General features: G+C 35.3%; 2 protein-coding genes and 1 non-coding gene across 5 annotated transcripts; 1 reads left to right on the top strand and 2 right to left on the bottom strand.

Annotated features, from left to right (window-relative positions):
- Positions 1 to 11,030: 11,030 nt before the first annotated feature.
- Positions 11,031 to 13,038, bottom strand: LOC137727689 (pollen receptor-like kinase 2). Its single transcript, XM_068466515.2, has 2 exons — positions 11,958 to 13,038; positions 11,031 to 11,875 (listed from the first exon to the last, which is right to left on the bottom strand). Exons 1-2 carry the CDS (start codon positions 13,036 to 13,038, stop codon positions 11,172 to 11,174), a joined length of 1,785 nt encoding a protein of 594 aa, XP_068322616.2. The 3' UTR covers positions 11,031 to 11,171.
- A 6,112-nt stretch (positions 13,039 to 19,150) lies between these two features.
- On the top strand, positions 19,151 to 19,302 carry LOC137730361 (U4 spliceosomal RNA). Its single transcript, XR_011068124.2, has one exon. It is a non-coding gene; the product is annotated as a U4 spliceosomal RNA (small nuclear RNA).
- Positions 19,303 to 20,084: 782 nt separating this feature from the next.
- Positions 20,085 to 24,322, bottom strand: LOC137730065 (RNA-binding CRS1 / YhbY (CRM) domain protein). Of its 3 annotated transcripts, none has more exons than XM_088677106.1 (6): positions 23,938 to 24,322; positions 23,764 to 23,855; positions 23,186 to 23,618; positions 22,616 to 23,017; positions 20,587 to 20,747; positions 20,085 to 20,267 (listed from the first exon to the last, which is right to left on the bottom strand). In XM_088677106.1, the coding sequence occupies exons 2-5, from the start codon at positions 23,829 to 23,831 to the stop codon at positions 20,595 to 20,597; spliced, it is 1,056 nt and encodes a 351-aa protein (XP_088533232.1). In that variant the 5' UTR covers positions 23,832 to 23,855; positions 23,938 to 24,322; the 3' UTR covers positions 20,085 to 20,267; positions 20,587 to 20,594. The 3 variants fall into 3 exon arrangements, with proteins under 3 accessions (XP_088533232.1, XP_088533233.1, XP_088533234.1); XM_088677107.1 differs by having other exon boundaries at positions 23,955 to 24,292; XM_088677108.1 differs by having other exon boundaries at positions 20,592 to 20,747; positions 23,764 to 23,968.
- Positions 24,323 to 25,902: the final 1,580 nt, after the last annotated feature.

Genomic DNA, 25,902 nt, shown 5'->3' with positions numbered 1-25,902 from the left:
AATGTGATTTAATATTAAAACAAATTGGGATTGTTCTGCAGCCTCTGCTCTCTCTCTTTCCTTCCCTCCTTGTACCAGACAGCCACCTATTCTACTTCACAGTGATCATCACGCCACTCCATAGCATCGGCCAAAGGCTCACATTATCTCCATAAGAAAAGTCATGTTAATAAAAACATATAAAAGTCGAGCAGACAAAGTGACAACAATCACCACATGAAAAATTCCATTCAGATTAATAGAATCTTTTGAGGCAAATCAAACTAGAAGATGCAAAATCAAAATTCATAAAAGTCCAAGTTTTTATTTTTGGGTTCACACTATTTAATGAATATCTTCTCCCAGTGAAGTTATCGCCCCCTGGTGGAGATACTAGCATGCAATGGCGGTGGCATGAAAGGGAGTAGTGGTCGCCGTCTAGTGAGCTGGGTGCCTTATGGGACTACTTTAATTGACTCTGTCGGAGTTGGATTATATGTAGAGTAATGTTAGAGAGATTAAATTTATAAATTAAATGATATGTCACTAACAGGAAATGAGAATGTTTACCGACGTTTAAGTAATAATTCATTTATCAACTTTTATATCATTTAATTTACAAATTTAATCTCTATAGCATTACTTTTATATATACAGTATTGGGTGTGTTGATCCTACATACTTTGCACATAAATCGAGGATCACTTATCACACTTATTCACGTCACTAACGAAGGAAGACTTGGGAGCCTTGAGGATGACATGGAGGGAACCATTATCCGACGAGTGAAGGATGGCCAAGTATTCCACGAGCGAAGGATGGCCATGCAATCATCTTGACTCGCCACGTCAACTCGGGAATACTCGCTGACGCTAGCATGACGTCGGGTCACGCTTGCTGGCGCAAGGCCGGGCATAAGTTGCTCGAGCTTTTGGGTGAGTTTCCCATGGTCCACCTCTTCTTCTTGGATCGTTGGAGACGATCTTTGAGATTGCAGACATGTTTCTTGCCCTTGTTCTGCCTTCGGTCCAACTGGTGGAGATACTCTAAGTCATGCCCTAAATCATACATTCTTATCCACCAAGGGCCTTTAAGAGGAGGAAGGCAGCTAGAAGGAAACCTGGGCACACTTTTCTCCCGTTTCTCTATGTAAATGCCTTCAAAGCCTTCCTCTCCCTCCCTAGATATCATAGCTCTTCTAATATAAATTGTACACCCCAAACACATAGTGGAATACAAATTCAACCACGGTAAACGTAGCCCGATTAGGGTGAACCTCTAAAATCCCGTATTTATTATGTGCTGATTACGACCTGGCCCAATTAGTTGTCCTCTCAATTTTTTATGACAACAGGGTGTATTGAGAAGTTTTTACTTTTTATTGTAAATACATTTTGTATTTAACGGTAATTACAGATTATGGTAAAATAGATAATTTGTAGGGTTTTGAACTTTAATCCTTGAAAATTATAGAAATTTGATTTATAGTTCTTTGTATGGTAAAATAGATAATTTAACGGTAATTACATATTATGGTAAAATAGATAATTAAAACTTTGTCTTAGATTAAATATTGATTTATAGTTCTTTGTACTTTAATTCAAATGATTTTAATATTTAAAGTGTTCTATTTAATGTCTCCCCATTAAATATTTGAATTTAGTAATACACATTTTAATTGATTAATTTGTTTAACTTCCTCCGATTATATTCTTATGAACGCACCTAAATGAGAAAACATTAGAAAAATAGTGACACATAAGAGAAGTATGTAAATGCATACCGAAATATGTTAAAATGAATTGACGTGCTCAAATGTATATACTAAAATATATATGCTGAAATACATTATAATGAATTAATGTACCTAAAATTTTAGGTGTCACATCCCGGGGCAGGGGGGACCACTTCCCGGGCCCGCACCATCCTAGGAGTGCTCGTGTGAGTTCTAAGAAACAAAACCGTGAGAGCTTAGTCCGGACTCAAAGCGGACAATATCATGCTACGGTGGTGGAGCGGGCCCGAGAAGTGGTCCCCCCTAGGTCGGGATGTGACATCAGGGCTGTCTCTAAGATTTGAGGGGTCATGTGCGAATTTATAAAATGGACCCTTCTTAAGACAACTTTTTTTTAAAAAAAAAAATTTGAACTTCGTGGTTCTTTTTCTTTAACAAAAAACCTATCAATAACTCGTTTTTTAGAGAGTCAACTGTTCAACTTTTTTTTCTTTGGTGTTTCAAGTAGCCACATGAATATTTTTTTAGTAGCTGTCATCTTTTGTATCTCAAACAATATCACAATTAAATTATACTAAGTATAAACAATAAAACTTGATAGTTCGCAATGAATGTGCGTCTAGTGGTTTTTGTTTACTGCTCCCCTCTTGCTATGACGATTACTTGATTAATTTTTAGGGAATTTTAACGAAAAGCTCCTGGTACTGTTCACTTTAACGAAAAACCATATTTTTACACTAAAAAGTCAATCTTGGTATTATTCACTTAACCCTTTATTTTGCCTTTATCGTTAAAACTCAAAGTTTTCAAGTCATTTTCCTTACTTTTTCTTAATTTTTATGAGTTTTGCCCTAAAAAGTACAAAAGGAAAAAAAATATCATTACTTTAATCGAAATCTACACCACTCTGACCACTTCAATTGTCTTCGTGATTTGGAAAATTTTCTTCAATGACATGAAATTCTGTATTTAGGGTTTAATGATTTGTGTAAAAAAAAAAAAAGTAGTGAGGAAGGGAGATACAGGAGAGAAAAGGATCCTCGTTGGATCCTTTTCCGGGGGATCCTAGGGATCCCATAATCAGGACCGTCCATCGTACATCATGCGGTTAGAAATCGTTTTAAAATTTAAAATTTAAAATTAAATATAAATAGTACCTAACAAAAACTAATCACACAATATACAATGAACCATCGTGATCACAAGATTCTTAGGATCTCCAGAAAAAGAATCTGATGAAGATCCTTTTCTGTACAAGAGAAGCAGGAGAGGGGGTGTCGGGGTGAGAGAAAAGTGGACCATGACTCTTGGAGTGAGAATTGAGAAATATTGTGAGGATCATTATTTTATAATTTTTATAAAATTTCTTACTATTTGGTGGCTTATATAGGCATTCATGTAGCTTGTGGCTTGTGGGCCCACTAGGATTTGTATATCTTTTCTTTGGTTTTGATTAGTATATTTATTTATATAAATAATATAATATTATTTCATACGATACTCGAGAAGAGAGAAAACTATTTTGGAGGCCCTTAAATTTTGGGGCCCTATGCTACGGTACTGGTAGCTCTCCCTCAACGTCGACTTTGATCTAAATGTGTGTGCTGAAAAGTATTATATTAAGTTAATGTACATATATGTCTGTACTAAATATGATATACTAAAATATATTAAATTAATTAATGTACTTAAATAAAAAACACAAAATGTTTCAGAATATTATATTAAAAATTTAAGAAGAAAAAGATAAATTAAACTCAAAATATATTAGTATATGACGTGATTAATGTATGCTGACATGAGTTAAGGGACTAACATTGAATTTTATTTTCATAATTTATATATTTGTTTTGTCCCTAGATGTAATTTAAGGACCGTGGACCATAGTTCATAAGACTGAAATGTTCACTCGTTTTGTTAAAAGTCAGAGCTCCTACTACTTATTACTATTATTTAATGGTATTTCGTTTTATTTAGAAGTGAGAAGTTTTAGATATAATTCTTGTCAAAGTTAAATTTGAACTCATCATTGCTAACTCATTGTGAGGCTTCGCCCACTCTCTCACTCATTTAATGTAGATAATATCGTTTGTTATAAAAATAAAAAAATAAGTCAGTGCTCCGAATTATTTTGTATTTGTGTTTGTATTTTTGGTACAATTGGATAGAGACGGTTATGTAGAGGAGTAGACTAATGAGAATTGTGGGTTTGATTTCTTGTTCCATCAAACTAAAGAGAATTTAATGTTTTGGAAATTATAATTCTCGACCATCTGCATGTATTACACGAAGAGTTTACTGATCACGTTTTCATTATATTTTGTGTGTTTGCTTGTGAATGCATGAATGAGCGAAACGTTGTTTTCAATATACCTTGTGGGTTTTGTTGTGTGGATGCATGAATGAGCAAAACATTAATTGAGCACAATTAGTTATAATGGTATAACTAGGTACTGAAGTGGGTATTAATCTGTTTAATGAATAAATGGATGTACTAAAATGTATTATATTAAATTAATGTACCTATATGTCTGTATTGAGTTTGATATGCCAAAATATATAAAATAAGCGGTAAGATGGGGGGCTGCAAATCCTTTTTCCCCGGTTCAAATCTGGGTGTTGCCTGATCAACAAAAGAATAGAAATACCTTCTTATGTTTTGTTGATATAATTTACAAAAAATTTTCCAGCAGAAGCAAGCGGAGGAAAAAGATTTTTGGTTGATGATAAATGTGAAACGAAAAAGAAAAAAAGAAGAGGGATCACTGTTGGGAATGAAATTCTATTATTTGGACTTCTTTTCACAAAAAATAGAGAGATGAATTGATATAGTTTTTTATTGGATTTAGATTCGTCGACACTGACGGGGCCTGAACCCATAGCTTCAGCCTTGACAGAACGGTGCTCTAACCAATTGAACTACAATCCCATGTAAATACCATATAAAATAAAGATACATATTTTTTTGATTTCATTCTAACCCTTTCGATTTCGATTAGAATTGGCGGCGTGTTGTCACTGAGCCGAGAGTGTGATATATTAATACCCATATGTATATGTACTTTAGTAAGAGCATCCGGTATTACCCGAGCTCGAAGAAGGAATAGATAAGAGGGCATATGGAGAATGTGGCCAAAAATCCATAATAGAGTTTGACCACAACTATCAAATTGATTATCTTCATGCATAAGGATACTAGACTACCAAGCACAAAGTGTATCAGAATATTATATTAAAAATTTAAGAAGAAAAAGAGAAATTAAACATCAAAATATATTAGTATATGAGGTAATTAATGTATGCTGACATGAACATTGAGTCAAGGGACTAAAATTGATTTTATTTTTTATTTTTTATATAATTCGTACATTTGTTTTGTCCCTAAATTTAATTTGGAGACTGTGGACCGTGGTTCATAAGACTGAAATGTTCACTCGTTTTGTTAAAATTCACTTAGTACTACGGTTTAATGATATTTCTCTTTACTTGTAAATGATATGTCTTATATTCGATTATTAACAAAGACGAATTTGAACCATATCATTGTTAGCTTATTATGAGGTTTTGCTCACTCTCATACCCCTTTAGAGTAAATAATATGGTTTGTTAAAAAAAAAACTCAATGCTCCTAATTATTTTATTTGTGTTTGTTTTTTCACCACAATTGGATAGATACGTAAAGGACTAGACTAATGAGAATTGTGGGTTTGGTTTCTTGGTCCATCAAATTACTGAGAATTTAATGTTTTGAAAATTCAAATTCTTGACCATCTGCATGTATCATACCGAGTTCACTCATCACGTTTTCATTATATTTTGCGCGTGAATGCATGGATGAGCGAACGCCGCTTGCGTGTGAATGCATGGATGAGCGAAATGTTGTTGTCGATATACATTAATTGTGTCTTTTGTTGTGTGGATGCATGAATGAGCAAAACATCAATTGAGCACAAGAAGGTACTAAAGTGGGTGTTAATTTATGTCTCGTTCGGTGGATAGAATTTGAATTGTATCAAATAACTAATTAGATTCATTATCTGTTTAATGAAGAAATGGATGTAATTTTAAATTTGTCCAAGTTAGATATATGCATTAGTAATGAAGGAAAAGCGTCGCTTTCCAATTTGTAAAAATTGATACAATTAGAGGGACAAGTTTCATTCATAGTTAATTCATCTTGTACACTCAAACTTTACAAAATTTAAAAATTGTATTAAATTATTGCTTCAATATTACTGAATTTAGAGAATCGTCATATTCAAAACACTCCAACATACTAAAAACGAGTTTTATTTTTTATTTTTGGATAAATATCAAACTTATTATTCACGATATTTGAATTAAAATTCTAATACTTGCAAATAAAGAAAAATTGCATTAAATTATGGTTTATGGTAATAATTCGAAAATACTAAAGGAGGTTTTAGGATTTAGAAATCCAAGATTGGCTTCGACTCTTAAGATAACTGAACAAAATAAAAAATAAAATAAAAAGGTTGCTCATAAGCTACCAGCCAAGGCAATCAATGCATAAAAATGTGAAACTCTTCGTCCGCTTTTTGACACTTCACAATTTAATAATACTTTTTGTGTAAACTTTATAAAATATTATGTCAAAAATATGAGGTATCATAAAATCTCATTTTTAAGAAAGTTTCCTTAACATTTCTCATATAAAGAAAGGTTTCACTTATGACAAAATGGAGAGATTTTTCAATGTGATAGGCACATGAGGTGATACACCATGTGTCACTATAAAAATGGTAAGATATGTGCGTTAAAAAATTAATAACTTAAAAAATAAAATTTCGCACCACTTACATAAAAACATGTGGTGTATCATTCATGTTCCCATTACAATGAAAATTTTCTAAACAAAATGCTAAGGAGACTCTAAAAAATTGGACCTTTTATGAACTATCCACCATTTCATGTTTTGGATATAATTCTCGTGCCAATATTATAAAATATTGTACAAAAAAATATGAAGTAATAGATAACCCATATAAAATCTTATTCCAAAAGGGTCTCTTTAGCATTTATGTTCCACCTATTTAAGTTATCAGGCCGATACTGTGTAGGAATATTGACCATCAATCGTTTTTTGAAAAGGACTATTAAGCCAGCACCGCAATACTACGAGGTCACTCGCAGTTCATGGTTGTTATTAAGGCATGGGACAAATTTAAAAGTGTTTCTTTCCACGTCAGCGCCCCAAGACTATGAGGTCACTTGCAGTTTATGGTTGTTAAAAACATATACTAAACGACACTATTCAACTCCTTTGAAAACATATACTAAACGACACTATTATTAACGCACGATCCTTTCATGGCCATTAAAACAATATTAGCTCCTTGGACCTAATAGATGGGCGTTGGGAGAGCCCACAAAAGAATGAGAAGATGAAGACAATGGGCCTACAAACTGTTGGAGCAATATTAGAAAATATGAAAATAATGTAAAAATTACAATAATAATAATCATAAAGAAATTCACAACATCAATTATGTATGAGATTAATATAAACAACAAAAGAGAAAGTTAGAAAATTGACAAACTTGGAGATTGAGGTTTGCATAAATGCAATGTCCTAAAGACAGAATTTTGCCCCTACTCTTGTGCTTGTAGTTCGGTAGGCGTCCGTCTCCCAGGATTCAACAATCTATAATCCGAAGTCAAAGCACTTCAATCTTCGGACTCTGGCGAACTTCATATATTTTGTATTTTCAAGACACGGCTTGGATTTTTACTAAGACATTGGAGAAAACTCTTCTCTTAATCCTCTTAGACAGGTGGGATGCTTGTGTTTATATAGAACTCAAGCCACCCTTTTTGAAACATTATGACTATTGTTTAAAGTTACAACGGACATATACAACTCTTGAATTTGAATTCAACTATGACACATGACTCTTATTTTTCATTCATACAAAAATTAAATATTATAATATTACAAAACCAAAAGATAAAATTGATAGCAGAAAATTAGGGGTTATAATTCAATGTCTATTCTTCTCTCCAGGACGTGAAATATATGTACAAGCTGACCAAGCATACAAGAAATCTCATAGAATAAGAAAATTACAATCTTATAATAAATACAATAAATACAAAGAATCATTGCCTCACGACAACACTCACTCTTAAGTTGGTACATAGATGTCTCATAAGCTCAACTTGTCAAGTGAGACATGAAAGACTCTAGCAAATATAATTTGTTAGAACAATTGCCCACTGTTCTTTAGACCTTACAAACGGTATATCTAGTAACCTCACAACTAGCTTCTCTCTGATAAAGTATCGATCTACCTCCACATGCTTAGTTCGGTCATGTTGGACATGATTATTTGCTATTTCCCTAGTTGCTTGATTATGACAAGAAAGCTGTACAGCCCCTGGAGACTTAAACCCGATCTTTATTTATTTATTTTTAATTTTTTTAATTCTTTTATTTTAATTTGTAGAGACGGATTAGGCGAGATTAGCTATTCGCCAACAGTCGTATGCGAGTCACCAACCCTTTCCCGAAGGAGAAAAGACCGTTGCACCCAAAAAACCCCCGCCCATCCCCTTTCTACTAGATTTTATTAATAATATGAAGAAAAAAAAGGAAAAGTAAAACAAGCGGGGGAACTAGGTCAATACCCGCTAAAAACATCTTTTGAAGCCAAACCCTAACAAATAGAAAATTGCTTGAAACAAGAAAACCCAGTTACAAAAAAAAAAAAAAAAAAAACAAGGTAAAAAGCCGATATCAGTAAGCAATATACGGAACCATAAGTGCTCCCAAAAAATGCATCGGACAACACATGAGTTGAGTTTACTTCGTTGATTTTCTTGAACATGAGCATGCGGCACACACCCAAATATACATGGCGTAAGATTAAGGGTAGAGGATAAATATATATGGTCTACCAAAACCTCAAGAGGAGTCCAGAAGTCAATAATCCTAGAGGGCATCCAATCCATCAGACATATAGCATAGGTAATTGCGTCAGCCCAGTAAGACTGGAGTTGATGCACCACCTATAAGAGCCCGAGCTATCTCCAATATGTGTAAATTTTTCTGCTCGGCCATGCCATTCTGTAGAGGAGTTTGTGGGCATGGAGCTTCATGAAGATACCATTTTCGTCGAAAAGTTTTTAGAGTTATGAATTGACATACTCACCGCTATTTTCAGACTGGAGAACTTTTGATAGAGAGTGGAAATTGAGTCTGAAACATCTTATAAGAGTTTTATAAAATGAATCCAATATCACTCTTATTCTTTTTGAAATATAGAAATTGGGTCTCTCCGTACATCAGAATAAACTAAATCAAACGGGTTCGGTCTTTTTATTAAAACTCAAAGAATAAAAGAAAAATATGACCCTTAGCTAATTTGAAAACATACATTTTAGATTAGAGTTTGAAACACCACTAGATGAAGATGGAAGTAATGCCCACAAATAACCAAGGAAAGCATGCCTTAACCGACGATGCCACAACCATATATTTTTAATCTTCTTGCTGTCACCACGGCGAACTTGATTCACTCGACCTGGTGTCACATCATCCACATAGTGCAACCCCTTCTCTTAGTACCACGCGCAATTATTGCCCGAATCTGGATATCCTAAAGCAAGCAAAAAAGAGGAAACAGCAATATAATGCAATCCAGTTGTTCAGTAACCTGATCAACATACAAAAGATGAGCAGGAATTTGCAAGGTACGATGTAAAGATAAAGTAGGTGTAGCGGCAACAGAACCGGTCCTCGTCACAGGAAGAGAATGTTTAGTTGTTGTTACTACGCTTCCATTAGGAGGGGATGTCATATAGTGAAATAAGGTTTCTGATGCAGGGCGATGGTTAAAAGAAGTAAATTAAGAGAAATAAAAATTGAAATATAAGGTCCACTATCTCCCAGAGCTAGCTAGCTAAGAGAGACCTGAAACCCCAAATAGAGCCCCATTTCCAGTACCACCCCACAATCGCAGAGAATTTGAAAACAAAAGCTGAACAATCTCATAAGAGAAAGGCTCTAAATAGAATGAAGACTATCTTTGTCAACATTTTCAGAGGAATGGGCGGACCGAGACATTCCAAAATATGGACTTTTGCAACCATAGCCATGGGAGAATCATCCACATGGCTTTTAGTGCCAAGCATGGTTGCTTGCCGCTGAGCCTCACGACCGACAAAGTTGAAACATTTTGCCAACCCCGGAAGTGGTTTCATCGGGAGAATATCACTTCCAACTTTGTCAAACACATCACCAAGGCCAGCAAGAAAATCATAGATCTAGTCTTTGATCAGATCCTTCTTTCGGCTCTTCAAGCCAGCCGCACGTACCAACTTGCTAGGTTGATGTTTGTCAAGCTCTTGCCAAATATTGTTCAATTCAGCAAAATACAATTGAATTGGGCGACCTTCTTGTTTGGTCTGGGGAGCCTTGCATCGTAACTCATAGATCAGGGATTCATCACATCCATCGTGACATTTAAGTCACACTTTTCCAAATATCTTTAGCCATGGGCAATTCGATAAGTAAGCCAAGCACATAGGAGGGGTTACATGGTTTTAGCAAAAGAATTTCTGATCCAAAAACCTGCAGCAAAATCACCATTAGATTTGACACGACCATAAAAATTAATTTTAACATAATCATTATCTGGAGGTTTCCAGCCAAAATCCTCATAGCTTTTCATTTTCCATGGTTTTAATCTAGTTTTATTAGCTTTCCAAAATTCACCTAAAAAATTCGTAAGTGTAAAAGCTTCCGAAATTTGAGACGTCTCAACAGCAGTGCTGATGTTCTAGGCTATTTTTGCCTTTGAGATCATATTAGACCATAATTTCTCATGTCAAAGATGTGAGACACTCACATTTGACGAGTAATTTTCCTCCCAAAGTTTATTGAAGATGCTTTAAGATACCAAACAACTCTAAACTCTACTCTTTGTTTCTTGAGCCAAACCATCAAATTATGTCTCCCTCGTAAGTGCAAACCTTATAAACACCTAAATTCAAGCTTCGGATTAACCTTCACAATCGTTGTTCGTAATTGTCGATTTTATAACATATCCAAAAGTTAGTTTCGTCCAATATGTAAGGCAAAGTAAACACTTTCCGATTTGATCGATTCAATTGTGATGAAGGCGTAAGACTCCAACTATTAATTAATTCATTCATTCAAATAGAAAACAGCGCAAAATAAGTACAGAATTAAGCAAATAGAAACCCTACTAAAACGCCTCAATGTAAAGCAGAAGAGTAAACTACTAAACTGCCAACTAGATTGACAAGGAGCCAAGCCTTGATGACATTATAAGTAAAATTACGATTCTGTTGATGACATTATAAGTAAAAATACGCTAATTACAACTAGATTGACAAGGAGGAGTCCCATAAAGTGAATGGAAGTATATTGTGTGTTATATTGTGGTATCCCTGTAACAAGGCCATGATAATACTACTTATATCTTGCAGGAAGGGCAGTGGCTGATACGGACTCATCTGTTAAGGATTGATCCAAAGACGAGCTTTCATCTTCATTGATTTCCGATTCAGTAACCCTTATATTCTCCAGCTCTCTCACAATTTCATCCATCCCTGGTCGCTTCTCAGGGGACGGATCACAGCAACGCATTGCAATTTTTAGCAGTCTAACCATATCACTACTGGCTCTTCTGTGCATAGTTATTTCCATATCGAATATCTCAGCCGTCCATTCCTCCCTAACTGCTCGGTGAACCCAACTGCAGAGGTCTACACCATTCATGCCCGGTTGGGCTGTGAAAGCTGAGATCTTTCCCGTCAAGAGCTCTAAAACAAGGCTGCCGTAGCTCCAAACATCAGATGCCTTCGAGACTTTCTTGGACTTTTGGTACTCCGGCGATTTGTATATGACCATGCGCTGTGTTGCAACTGGAATCGCAACAACCGAAGCAAAACCATAATCAGAAACAAGAACCCCATCATTATCATCCAGAAGAACGTTCGTCGACTTTAAGTTCCCGTGAGGAGCGGTGCTAGTGCTACTGCTGCTGCTGCTGCTGCCGCTTTGTATTGATGAGGTCGCATTCCTGTGGAGATACTCGATTGCTCGGGCTACACCTCGAGCAACTATTAGTCTTGACCTCCATCCAAATGGAATGCGGTCTGGACCTCTTTTTCCTGCATATATATAAACAACTATCTTCGTAAATATCAATTAGAAGAATTAACTCACTCGTATTCATAATGTATAGGTACGTACCAAACAATCGGTTGAATAAATTCCCTTGGCGAATGTATTTGCACAACAACAACTTCTCATCCTTGGAGAAGTAGTAAGCAAGAAGAGGCAGCAAATTGGGGTGCTTCAGACTGGCAATCTGCTGCAACTGCTTTGTGAAATCTTCACTAACCAGTGGCTTCAGATCCCTTAGCCGCTTAACTACCACGGATTGCTTAATTTGATTGCCTGCCACGTTATTCATCGTCACTATCTCCGCCTTATAGCTATTCCCAAAGATGCCATTCCCTAAACTCTCCGCGGATGCTTTTAGAAGATCTCCCATTTCAAATATTTGATGATCATCTGCTCCGTGGGGCTGAATGAATTCCAGCTTCCCTCTCTTGTGTTGATCCTGTCCTTTAACCTCGCAAGCTTTCATTGTCTGATCTTGACGGCCTTCTTCTATCCTCTTGTCTTTATCATCACCAAGCTCACCTTTTTCGTCCTGATTCGTTGATGCCGATTTAGTCTTCTCCAATTGTTTCATCATCTTTTTTAGCTTCTGTGATTTCTTATAGTAAAGAAGGAAAAGCAAAATTACAGCTACAAGAGCAGCAACATCCAAAAGGAACCAGTACATGCTTAACTTATCCTTGGACTTGGAAGAACTAGGTTTACCAACTTGACCAGATGCTGGGTTGTCAATTCCACGAATGGTGCTAGAAGATTTGCATAAAATGGAAGAAGGCAGCCCGCACAATTCTGCGTTACCAGAAAAAGAATCATAGCCAAATGCTTGGAGAGCATGAGTTGTTGGGATCAATCCACTAAGATTGTTATTCGAGACGTTGAATGCCTTTAAGGTCAATTGGTTAAATTCTGGAACAGGACCCCCGAAGTCATTATCTTGAAGCAGCAACGACTCCAACATCCCAAGACTCAAAAGCGAGTGTGAAATTTCCCCATGTAATATGTTGCCGGACATATCAATATGCGTCAATTTCAGGTTGAGACTAAAGTCCATCATGTTTCCCCATAGAGAGTTGTTCTTCAAGCTCAGGGTTACCAACTCAGTGAAGTCCATGAACGCGTCGAGCTTGATGTTGCTTCTGAGTTCCATACTGTGTAACACAACTCCAGTGACGCGGCCAATGTCACTGAAATTAGTGCATTGAATTCCATACCACATGGAAGGCTGACTCATGAAGCATGGATCACCCGTCCAGTTAGCATTCAGGAAGGGATGATTGAAACTAGTCTTGAGGGCAGTAAGAGCATCCTTCTCCTTTCCGCTGTACCCAACCTGGGCTGTAGCGCATCTAACACGTAACAGCAAACACGGAACAAGAATAAGAACAGCAATAAGGTAATGTTTTTCCATCATCAATATTCAATACTTGTTCTGATGATGAACAAGCAACTGATGGCATAAAGATCAATAAGTACAATAAGTAATCGAAAATCTCGACCGACGATTTGTAGCTAAGCAATAGCAAATATTCCCATAAAATTCTATTGCGTACAGCTAGCTATTTAAATGTTTCTATGTCGATGGAGGATAAAAACAAGGACGGACATGGTGCACATTCTTGCTGAAAAAACCTAGGACAGGGCTGTTTTTACATTGTTGTCGACGTTGATATGGAGGATTTTGGGTTAGTTTATATATATGTGTGTAGATAATGCATTTGGACATATTTTACTGTAATTAATTATTAATTAGTTTTCTTCAAAAAAATTATTAATTAATTTTGTATTGGTTTGTCACTTTGCACAGCAGAGAAAAAGCTTTATTTGTTCCGAACTACAATTTTGTTGCTATCTTACGGATTTGGATCCTCTCCTGAGCTAATGGAGAGCATTCTCATGATCAATCATCGTGGGCTGTTGGATTTTTATCCAACGGCTACAAACAAGGGGTCCCTTTAAAGTTATAATGATTGTAGCCTTTAGATAAAAATCCAACAGCTCGTGATGATTGGTTAGGAGGATCTCTCCATTAGCTCTGGAGAGGATCCAAATCCCTATCTTACCACCTACTAGTAGCAGTGCCGCTTAAATTAAAAAAATAAAAATAAAAAAATGAAAATTGGGTGTTTCTAGGTAAACACTTGTAACCAGTTTTTTTTCACAATTTTTAGCCAAAAAACTGAAATAGCAAAAGTCAGCTTCGAAAAACTGGTTTTTTTTTTTTTTTGGTCTTATAGCATGGGTAAACAATATCGTTAAATGAACTTTTCAAAAATCAATCATGCCCTCATTTTTTCGTTTATTATACGCTACCAGTTGTAGAAATCAGATCTGAATTTTAGGGCATCCTTCCTCCCAGCGATCTCTCTCCTCTCCTAGGTTGCGTTCTCCTAGCTCACGTCCTTTATCTGGTAAGCTTCTCTTGTCTGAAAATTTCAACCAAATTTCATTTTTTTTTTGTTTTGTTTGATTTTCTTGTTGGGTTTTTAAATTTGGGGATATGAGAGTGTGAGAGGTTTAAACTAAAATATAAATATTTTTAATAATTGTCACTTAGTACTACGGTCTAGTGGTATTCATCTTCACTTGTAAGTGAGCGGTCTTAGGTGTCTTTGGTCCGATTCTCTCCAAAAGCCAATTTGAACTACATTATTGCTAATCCATTGTGAGACTAAGGCCTGGTTTGGTATTGAGGTGATTCTGAAAAAAGTTAGTATAAAAAAAAACTGGGAGCTGTTTTTGTGTTTGGTAAACATTCAGCTTCATCTTTTCTTCACAGTTTTGGGTGAAAAAAAGCCAAAAACAAGAAGTTGCGAAACCTAGCTTTGAAAAACCGGTTGTTTTTCACATCTGTTTTACATAAAAGTTTACCAAACACTATAATACTGCTTTTTTTTTTCAAAAGCACTTTTACAAAAAAATTTACCAAAAACTCTGCTGCTTTATTTCACAGCTACTTATTCTCACAGCACAGCAGAAGCAGTTTTTTTTTTCAAAGTACAGCAATACAAAACCAACCCTAAACCTATCCCCTCCCCTTTAGTATAGATATTTATATTTTTATTAATTGACCTTTATTTGCCAAATGATGAAATTAATACACATACGTATTAAGTCTTTTTTTATCATTTTACACAGTCAACGCTATTTTATATAAAAGTTTACCAAACATCATAACAACTTTACAACTATAGTTTACTAATTATTTCAAAACTGTTTATTCTCATTGCCCAACACATGCAGTTTTTTTTTTTTTTTCAAGAGCACAACAATATAAAACTAGTCTTAAGTAGAACCGTTCATTTTATATTCTATTTTACGTGAGACTGCTACATAGTAGCTAACTTCCCAATATTGATCAATACGTGCAGATAATTCAACATCTATCATTAATTTTCTTTTGTTAATTCGTACATGCAAAGTAAAAACCCAACAATATTTTTTATTCAAGCAATCAACCTACTATGATACCATGTTAAACTTTTACGGCAATGGGCCAACGCCCCACTACTAGTAATACTAGTACTCTCTTCAACTTACATCTTACCGCATGTAACATAACAAGTACCGAAGATTTCTACACAAGGTCTCAGGTCTGGGTACCCTTAAGATTAGAACCATTAATTTATCTAAACCACATATTAATAGAATGTTCTTTGTCAACTAAAAAGGACAAAAACTGTGAAATCCCGTTCCCGGATTTCACTGTTATAATCTACGTATTTGTATTATTGAGATTTTATATTATTTTTGAGAAATTATATTAATTTATTTGAAATTAGATTTCAATTAAACTAGGTATGAAGGGTGAAGTTTGGAAAATTATTATTTACTCGTTGACCTTTCGAGGTCACAAGTAACGTTTTCAAATAGGTCTCGAAGCCACGAGCGCATAGGCGAAAGCCGTTTGCGAGTCCGAATTATAACGGTATAGTTACGGACGTTTGAAGTTGTGAAACTAGAGATTGTGGAAATTATTATAATTTCCACTTAGGAGTATAAGTGGGCAAAACCCTTTTTGGGATGGGGGGACTGGCATTTTAAGAGGAAAATGGAGGGAAAAGAAAAGAAAGGAAGAAAGAGATCACCCTTTCCCGTCCGTACACCCGCGCCCCACCCCAAGCAAATTCCAGCGATTTTCGCCATCTTTTCCGTTGAACCACCACCATTAACTACCTGCAATCTCTTCCACTACCTCCTTTCTACCTTTCTCGCCTAGGATTGAAAGGTTTTGGGTCCAAAACCATGTAAAAATCATGTGGGTGACCCATGGAGTTTCGACGGCGATTCCGCCGTTCCGGTGAGTTTCACCACCCATCACCACCCTTAGTAAACTCCCTTTGGACCCAGGATCAAGACCCAATAGGTTGTAGGGGCGTTGGGATACCGAGGAAGTCGAATTGAAGAGCACCCATCTTTGGGTTCCGACGGTTCGTGGCCAGTTTGGGGTGTTTTCCAACCAAATTGACCTTGGCCGCAGGTATAAAGTTTACTCTTCTTGTTGAGATCTTCATTCTTGTGAAATTTGGGAATTTTTGGGAAAAATCGAATTTTCTGATATGTAACATTTGATCATCTAGACCTAGAAGGGAATTCTAGTTGAAATAACATCCTTGTTAATTTTGTGCTTATTTCAGTGTGTTTGGTTGGGGTTTAAGAGTTTAGTTTGTTTACGAGTATTTATATTCAAATCAATGGTAAACGAACCAACTTCTCTTATATATGTATATATGTGTGTCTATATATATATATATATATGTATATGTATATAATTGCGGCTTATACTTGTCGAAAAGGGGTAGTGGCAAAAGTGAAGAGGTAGTGTTTTGAAAAACCATTAACTTTAGGTTGGTTATTAAACGATAAAGAAAGAAGGTTACGAAACATAGGCATAGAACCTTACGATGTTGATTGCATAGTTGAGAAATATTATGCATGTTTACTAGTATGAAAATGTGAGTTGGTTTTATAATGTGATTTCTATTGAAATGTGAATGTTACATACTTATAACCTATGCTTATTAAATAAGATTTGGCTTGGGTATTGATGATGTCAGTGATATATGTGTTTAATTATCTTTTTAATAATGTGATTGATAATTATGATGAACGTTATGGCAATTATGGGAATTAAATATTGTTTGATAATTATTTGGATATGCTTGCCAACTGAATACCTATTTGAACTTGGCACTATTACCTAGCATGAGATGGGGATGGAAGTCAGAAGATGAGTTAGGTACTTTATTAGATTTTTAGTGGAAATAGTAATTGAGGGAATTCCTTGTGTTGTGCGCCATATGACTAGATGCTGGTTGATATGTGGAATCGATAGCATGTATGCGTAACATTGTGTTCAATGTGTTATGATGACATTGCACCACGTGGAGGTGGTACATGGATGGTCCTGCTTGGTATACCCATGATGGGGGACCATGCACATTCTAGAGGTGATGATGATTGATTGTACTTGGTACATTTTGTAGGTGATCATATTTGGTTTAGTTTCGCTGAGTGATGGTCCGGAACCCGAGTTATTATTTTTCGTGGAGTGGCCTAAAATCCCATTATTTAGAGAAGTAGGCTTGGCCTAACTAAGTCACTTTAGCCTTAGTTTTTATATATATTTGTGTCAATGGTTTCGAGTCTTATGAATTGAGTTAGAAAATATGTTGGACGTCCGGGTGACTCCTTCGGGAGTTTTCATGATTCGATTATGATTTCATAAGGTATGAATTTAAAAGATACGGGAATGATTGTTATTACTTTGATCAAATTAATTAATTAGTGCGGCTAGAGAATGGTTTTGTGTGTCGTCGGTTCTTAAATATGATGTATGTTGTGAATTGCGATATCATGATGATACATAATGATTTATATGTTGGATGGGTGAGAAATCATGTTTTCATGGGGGTTGCTTATGTAGCCTGAGTCCAGGAATTACATGTTATTAGGTTATAATAAATGTTTGAGGAATGCTTTGTTTTCTTTATGAACTTAGTGGGATAAACGTCTGATTTTGTGTTAATGAACTACGAATGACTTGATCCCTATTTGAGGGTACGTAGGCAGTCTAACGAGGAGGTTAGATGCAGCCTTAAGGTAAACGAAAATTTCCTTGAGATTTGATTCTCGAATTGTGATTTGCCATATTTATGAGACGGGGTATGTGAGATTACGAGTATTTGAGTAACGTCACATGTCGATCCTGGACGTATGTCGGGATTGGGGCGTGACAAAAGCTATTTAACCTTCTATCATAACAAAAAAGTTAAGGACAGTAACGTAAATTCACAAATCGAAAATTTTTTGGTTTGTGTTTAAGCCTCTATAGATGATTTTAACATCTTTAATTTAAAAAAAAAAAATTAAAAAAAAAAAAAAAAAAACCTATCTCCCCACCTCCACTCCCAAGTTCTCTCTCATTCCCTTCCTCTTACCTTCAATTTTAAAAATAGAAAATTTCATGTGTGGGCATACAATAGTATTATATATTTGTATTTTTTTTTTAAACAATGATATTATTTATACTAAAGGGGAGAAGGTGGGCATAGACTCAAAATAGGCTAGCAATAATTTGATTCAAATTCGTCTATGAACCAAAATGGACCAGTGCCCCACAACTAATAATACTGGTACTCTCTGCGACTTACATCTTACCATATGTAACATAACAAGTGCCAATGTGGCACATAAATAGGTCACATAATTTTTTTTTTCTTTTTCCTCACAAATAGTCCTTGAAATTGACATGCAACATCAAACTGGTCCTTGAAATTGACATGCGACATCAAAATGGTCTATAGAATTGAAAATCGATCAATGTAGTCCCGCAAGTAAGTGTCACAAATCAGTGTAGTCATTCCATTACAATTCTGTCAAAAATTCTATTATGTGCTGATGTGACATATAAATAGATAACACGAATCTAATTAAATTTTAAAAAATTACAAATAGGTGTAATAATTTAATAGTTAATAAAAAGTTGAGAACCCAAAAACACAGTCCTGCAATCAGCTCCAATACTAATCCACATTCCTCTACCTCATTCGCTGTCTATTCTTTAAAAAAAACTCAATACACCAATCTTTACACACTTCGGCACCCTTCTTAGAATTTAACCTAGATCGAGATCACCTTTGACGACGGCTTGACTGATTGGCAACGACTTTTGAGACATCACTGCTAACATTTAAGCGGTCAACATCCTCAGAACCTTAATTTTGAAGAGTTTGTTCGACGCTTCTCTGGTGGTTTGGTGACTCAAAGATCAGAGGTATGCCTTGAGATAATGAGGTTATAACCGAGATGCGTCTATTGTTGGCTGAAAACTAATTCCAAACCCCCTCTTAGGCCTAGTTAAGCTTTGTGCCTTTGAGAATTTATGGAAGGGATCTCTCTTTGGACTAGGTCCTATTATAAGAAAAAAATTCTATTGTGCAAAAATGTATTTAGACAATTTTTTTAATTAATTATTAAATCCACATCAGCACATAACAATTATTTTTTTTTTATAGAATTGTAACGAAATGATTATATTAATTTGCGATACCTATTTTCAATGACTACATTCATCGATTTTCAATTTTTGGGACCATTTTAATGGTGTAGGTCAATTTCAAGGATCATCTTGATAGTGTGAGTCAATTTCAAGAACCATTTGTGATAAAAACCTGTCAATCTTATGGGGCCATTTATGTCACATCAGCACTTAACAAAATTTTTAACAGAATTGTGACGGAATGACCATATTGATTTGCAACACCTATTTTCAGAGACTACATTGATTGATTGTCAATTTCAAAGACCATCTTGATGGTCATGGTCAATTTCAAGAACCATTTGTGATAAAAACCCTATTTTATATATATACATATTTTTTTTAACAAATAATATTATTTATACTAAGGGAAAAAAGGTAGGCTTAGTCTCAGAAATGAACTAGCAATAATTTAGTTCAAATTCCCCTTTAACGAAAATCGAACTTAAGATCACTCTTATAAACGAAAAGGAATATTACTATACCGTAGTACTAAGTGACCTTTCTTTGTTTTTTTGTTTTTTTTTTAGTTTGTCAAATTTCCAATGGATTTTCACATACACCATCTCCCATCCCCACGGCAGCCCCTCCCCTCTCTCCCTCTCTCCCTCTCCGCCTCTCCCAGTCAGCTATGGAAGCCAAGAAATCAACAGAACTGGAAAATTAACTCAGATAAAGATTGATCACTTTCAAATACTAAACACCAAAGTTTCGGAATCCACGAAGAGCATATAGCACAAAGGTGCTGCATCCATCTTTTAGCCAAGACAAGTTCACTTTTCAAAGATATTGAAATGCAGAATCTGACACACCTCCAACACCAGCTTCATAAACGTTTGCTGCAAAAGCGAGACCCCAAAATTAGTCATTCTACCACACTAAGCAACATTCAAGTTTTTCATGGTTTTTGAGGAAGACCCATCTTCCAAAAACACACCAAGTTACCCAAACCCACGATCTTTAATCAATGATCTATCTTGCAAACTCAAAACGCTAATCAAATTACTGGCCCAATTGCTCTAAGAGCTTGGTCTGAGACCAATCCAGACTATCCCAAATCCAAAGGTGTCAAAACATTTCACATGTTAATGAAATATTAATGCTTTCAAGCAAACGGGAACTCGAGGTCAAAATAAGGTTTGAGGGCATGTAAAATACCTTACTGTTCATGTCTTGACCAAAGATTCTTGTGTTGCATCCTCATTTGCTTTCTTAAATCGAGCTACATGCTTTTGATACTCTTCTAGTTCATTCTCAAGCTTTTCAATGAACTGACTTGTATGTTCGAGGGACTGCTCGTATTTATATTTTTCCAGTGCCTGCAGTGTTTTAAACACAAAAGCAATTGTAACGTTAACCTTTGCATTCATGTGAGAATCAATGGCTTTTAAACCAATTGATCAATTGGCCTTCATGAAAAAGTCAATTCCAATATCTCAACCTTCTGGGGTGATGATTTCATAATAGAATCATAATGTGGAGTACAAATAAGATAAGCTAAAACTGTAAATTTAATTTCATTCTATTTAAGACCTTTGAAAACAGAATAATTTTGTTATCAAAGACGAACGCCATAACCAAATTTGACTAGCAGCCAACAAAAGATACCATCCTCAACCTAAGAAACAGGACACAAAAACTAAATTCTCATTGCTAACTGTATTTCAAAAGACTTCGCAGAGAATCACTCTCAAAGCTGAGAATCCCACAGTCCACCCTCTACTATTACTCTGCCTGGTTCCATCCAAGGATTGAGACCTGCAAGGTTTGCTCAAGAGGAACCTCCACAACCACTTACCAAGAAAAGACCTATTTCTCTCCTCTAAATTCTCATTGCTAACAGTTTCACCCTTGGTTATTTGCACAAGGTACCTGAAATAATATGACCACACAACCCAAAACCAATTGGGCAATAAGTTGCATGCGACTCTATCAAATAAGGGTAACCCTTGAAGAACAACCTTTCCTCCACCCTTCTAAATTCTTCCTAACTTTCTCTACCACTGAATTGCAGATTCTAAGACACATTGGATTGCCACCAATGAGACCTGAATAACTGAGGCCACTCAACTCTCCGATGAAACTAACCTACTGTCCCCTATATTGATGTCAAGAAAACACTCTTGAAAATATCAACCCTATGCGCCGATACTAGCCCAAACAGCTCAATAATCTTGACGAAATTGTCGTCAGAAAATTGCAGATGGGATAAACTCATTCCCCAGCGATAAAAAATCTCCAATCATGTTAAAAATCGTAGCCATCTCCACCAGTCCACGAAGTGAATCAACTACAAGTGTGTAGCGAAATGGGTACAGGAGGTCCTATTGTCTCAAGCATCTACACGCTTTTAAAGAAAATACTTCCATGGAAAATAGTTAGACGACTTAAAATCATTCATGGGCAACCAGAATTATTTCTTATTTATGCATTCTGGAAAACAAAATTTCTTACTTGGAATCTAACAATTTGTGAAATTTCAGTCCTACTCTACAATATACTTTATCTCTTCTCCATAAAGGTACTAAAACAAAAACGACAATTTAACCTGAATCAAAATTTAAATTTCTTGTAACTCACCCTTCTTTTAGTTAAAAGTAGTTTATGTTTCCTATAAAACAGAGATTAGAACTACGCATTTAAAGAAAAGTTTCATTTTCAGATCACATTTTCTGTGTCAAATTTTCGTGTCAATTGTTATCCACAAAAAGATAAAAAGCAGAGCAATGCAAAAGACAGCAGCGATTCTCCCAAAAATATTCATATTTGGTCAAAATTGAGTACAGTAAAAACACAATGCTGTAGCAGGATTAAAAAAAAGACAATCAACTGGAGAAGTATAAACAAGTGTTACATCCGGTAGATTGGCAAATACAGAAATTTCTGAAAGAGAAAGGAACCTGTGTACTCAAACTATAAATCCCAAAATACGAAGAAATAATGGTGTATCACATCCAGTATATTGCACACTCCTTGTAATGCAAAAAGCTCAATAATCACATCATATCTACTCAGCATTAACAGAAAATTATTTCACTCAAACAAATTGAGAACTTATAACGTGCAAAAATGTTACGAACACTTTATTTTCAGGACAAGACAAAATCCCAGTCTAAACCTCCTATACTTTCTGGCGCTAACTTCCACATTAAGAAAATTGAACAATCTAATGGTAGCTGAAAATTACCTTATTTTTGGATAATGTATCCGGAGGTGACATTACTTTCGGCTGCACATAGTTCTTTCCCCGGTAGAAAATTATGCTATTATTAGGTTTTATGTCAATCACAATGCCTTTACTCAGTCGAGCAAGCTCTTCAGCATATTCATGAACCTGTCCTGGCTTACAAGGCTTGCAAATGACCTTAACAGTCTCATGCTTCTTCCAATGCAGATGCATATTTAGAACCACCCCTCCGAATACTCCTCGCCTTCCTACTGGGACATAGTTCTTCTTTTTCTCACCGGTTCGCTTAAGATAATGTTTTTCTTCTTCAGTTAAAATTTCAGGATCATGTGTTTCAGCGGGGGCTTTGGGAACCTCAAATTTCCTCAACTTCTCAATCAACCATGCTTCCTTTTGTTTTGCCTAAAGAATACAGAAATTTACTGAGATAAAAGTAATAAAAGAATATAGTTAGAAAGAAAAAAGTTATTTGTAAAGATAAATCAAGGCACTTAAGTGTAAAACTATAGATGATGAGATAGTGAGATAGTAGCAGCAAGGCATTCAAAGAGAACAAGGCATCTAACCAACCTTTTCAAGTTTGTATATAATTCTAACTTGTGGGTTTGGAGAGTTCATCTTCTTTCTGGCCTTGAGGCGGTAAAATCGCAGTTCATTCAGTTTGGCCTTCTTGGACATTTTAACACGTCGGGTCACAGCCATCTTCTTGTTCCCATTGTTTGAGGGACCAGTCTTATCGAGTGGCTTGCCGATTGAAAACCTGACAACATCATTGTCTGTCTTCACCTCCAATGATGTACTGCTCATGCATCTAGCAATAGCAGGCAGGCAGTTTCGAAGAATGCTATGAGACGTAAAAACATTTGACCTCCGCACGGATAACCAGTCCAATGCGGAGGATGTACACGAAGCTTCGGAAGGAGAGTGTGTAAAACATGTTGTGGATGGCACCGAGTGATCGAAAACATTTTGGGTTACACAATACAACCAGAGAAAAGGGTCCCTGTATAAGAAAACATACACATTCCAACACAATCAATCCAGAGTTTGATAATTTCGTAACCCTAATGCTAAAAATTCTTGGCAGAAATATGAATGAAAATGCCAAAAAACAGGAGAGGAAGTGAAATGAATGGAAAAAAAAGTACCTTTTGATCGCATTTGGGCAAGAGCGAAAAACGGCTCTAGCAGAAGCTGAAGCTGAAGAAGCTAACATTTTGGGCGTCAACCGAAACCGATCCTAACAATGAATTTGACGGGAAATTTGGAAAAAATTCTTAACCCAATTCTTAATTAAATTCTTAAAATTCAAACCAAAATACCTAAGTAAAGTAATCACCCTTGGAAATAAACACCATGATACGTATTGTAGTTTGTACGGGCTAAGACTGGGGAGCTCCTCCGGGAGTGGCCGAGGTCAGGCAGCGGGTTGCTCCTAGTGATGTGGTGGAGGGAATGGTAGCCCTAGGTGGGTCGGGATGGGTAAATATTATACAGTTTAATCCGAGGTGGTTGGCAATGGTAATTTAACGATTTTGGTGCCGGGGGAAGTAGTGGCTCGCTGTCGTTCTGCTTCCTGAGGGAGCGGCAGCGGCGGCGGTTCAACCATTAGAATGGTGTACAGAATTCAAGGAGAAAAGGCGCGCTGGGACTTCTATTTTCTTGAGCTCGTTTGGTGACTGGTACAGGCATGGGATTCGGTCAAGTAATGCAACTAAATTTGTAAATTAAAATTGTATACTAAGATAATTTTTAAAGGAGATGTCAAATTTTAAATTTTAAATTTAAATTTGAAGGCTTATATGATATTTTGACATCTTTTAAATCTTTGCTCTCCAACCGATAAATCAAATTTTAAACATAAAATAATAATTCATATGTATTTTCTTTGCATTGAGAATGAAAAGAAACAAAAGGATAATGTTTTAAACCAATAAAATAATTAATAAAAAGCATTTAATAATTAATTAAAAAAATCTGAAGATGTTGTCAAATTTGGCAGCAAGGGTAGAGATGTCAATCCATGTCATGTCACATCAGATTTGGCTTCTCGGTTGGAAAACATTAATGCTGCCTTTTGTTACAGTTATTGCTGATTTGGATAATTTGACATCTTCTTTGGAGATGCTCTAAGTGTCATTAATAAAACAATTAGCACAGTAATTAATATTTAAGTAATAATAAAATCATCAACTTTTATATCATTTTAGTTTGCATACTTAGTTTACAAAATCAAGTCTATGAAAATTTTTCGTTTTAGTTTTACAAAACAACTTTACTGGATAGGTAATGATAGGAAGATAAAATTTGTAAATTAGATTTTGTAAACTAATTGATAGAGAATTTGATGATTGAACTATTATTTAAGTATTGATTAACGTGCTTACTTTTTAATGGTGACGCATAACTTAGATTGCAAATTTAGTTTACAAATTTAATCTACCTAACATTACTTTATTTTTTATAATTTGAGAACGCGTCTAGTAGTTTAACTTGAAAATAATTTTTTTTTTGAAATAGACATAATTAGGCCTGTAAACGGGGTCGAAACTGTTTGAACTCTCATAGAGTTAAGCTCGTGTTTAGCTCCTCAAAGCTCCACTCGTAAAAGAACCAACCAAACCTAACTTAAGTTGATTAAGAAACAAATCCAACTTGAATACTATGTATGTTCGGCTTGTAAAACTTGCAAACAGCTTAATTTTTTTTTTGCAAAAAAGTTCATAGTCGGCTTGAACTAAGCGCAATCATTCAGCTTAGAGACCAAATAATATTAATAAAAGGACGAAATTTACAAAAAAGTTACAATTATAAAATCACAACAAATTAAAGAGGTGTATTCAATTGAAAATTTGAGAGACTTTAATAGATTTATAAATTCATGGATTTTTATGAAGTTTAATTGATTTGTAAAGATTCTATATAAATTTTGATTCAACTCTCTCGAAATCTTATGGGAAGAGGTGAGATTTGTGGATTTTTAAAATACACTACGAAATCTTTCTAATTTCCTTTAATTCCTCAACTTTCTCAAATTCTTTAAAATCAATTTCTAATTGAATAACCTAGATTTCTAAGGATTTAAATAAACTATCTTAAAATTTTAATTGAATACATCTTGAATTTCAGAAAATCATTTAAAATCCTGATTGAATGCCTTAGATTCATTAAAATAATTAAAATATCTCAAAATCTCAATTAAATACACCCCTAAAAGTAATTCATTTTACAAATTACACCGGAGCTTGTGGTGAAAAATGCAGTTACCGAAATCCGAAACTCGCTCA

This window comes from Pyrus communis, chromosome 10 (genome assembly GCF_041283825.1).
Source record: "Pyrus communis isolate YQ-2024b chromosome 10, ASM4128382v1, whole genome shotgun sequence".
Taxonomy (NCBI): Eukaryota; Viridiplantae; Streptophyta; class Magnoliopsida; order Rosales; family Rosaceae; genus Pyrus; species Pyrus communis.
Note: the sequence above shows the minus strand (reverse complement) of the source record. Positions and strands in the feature narration are given on the sequence as shown.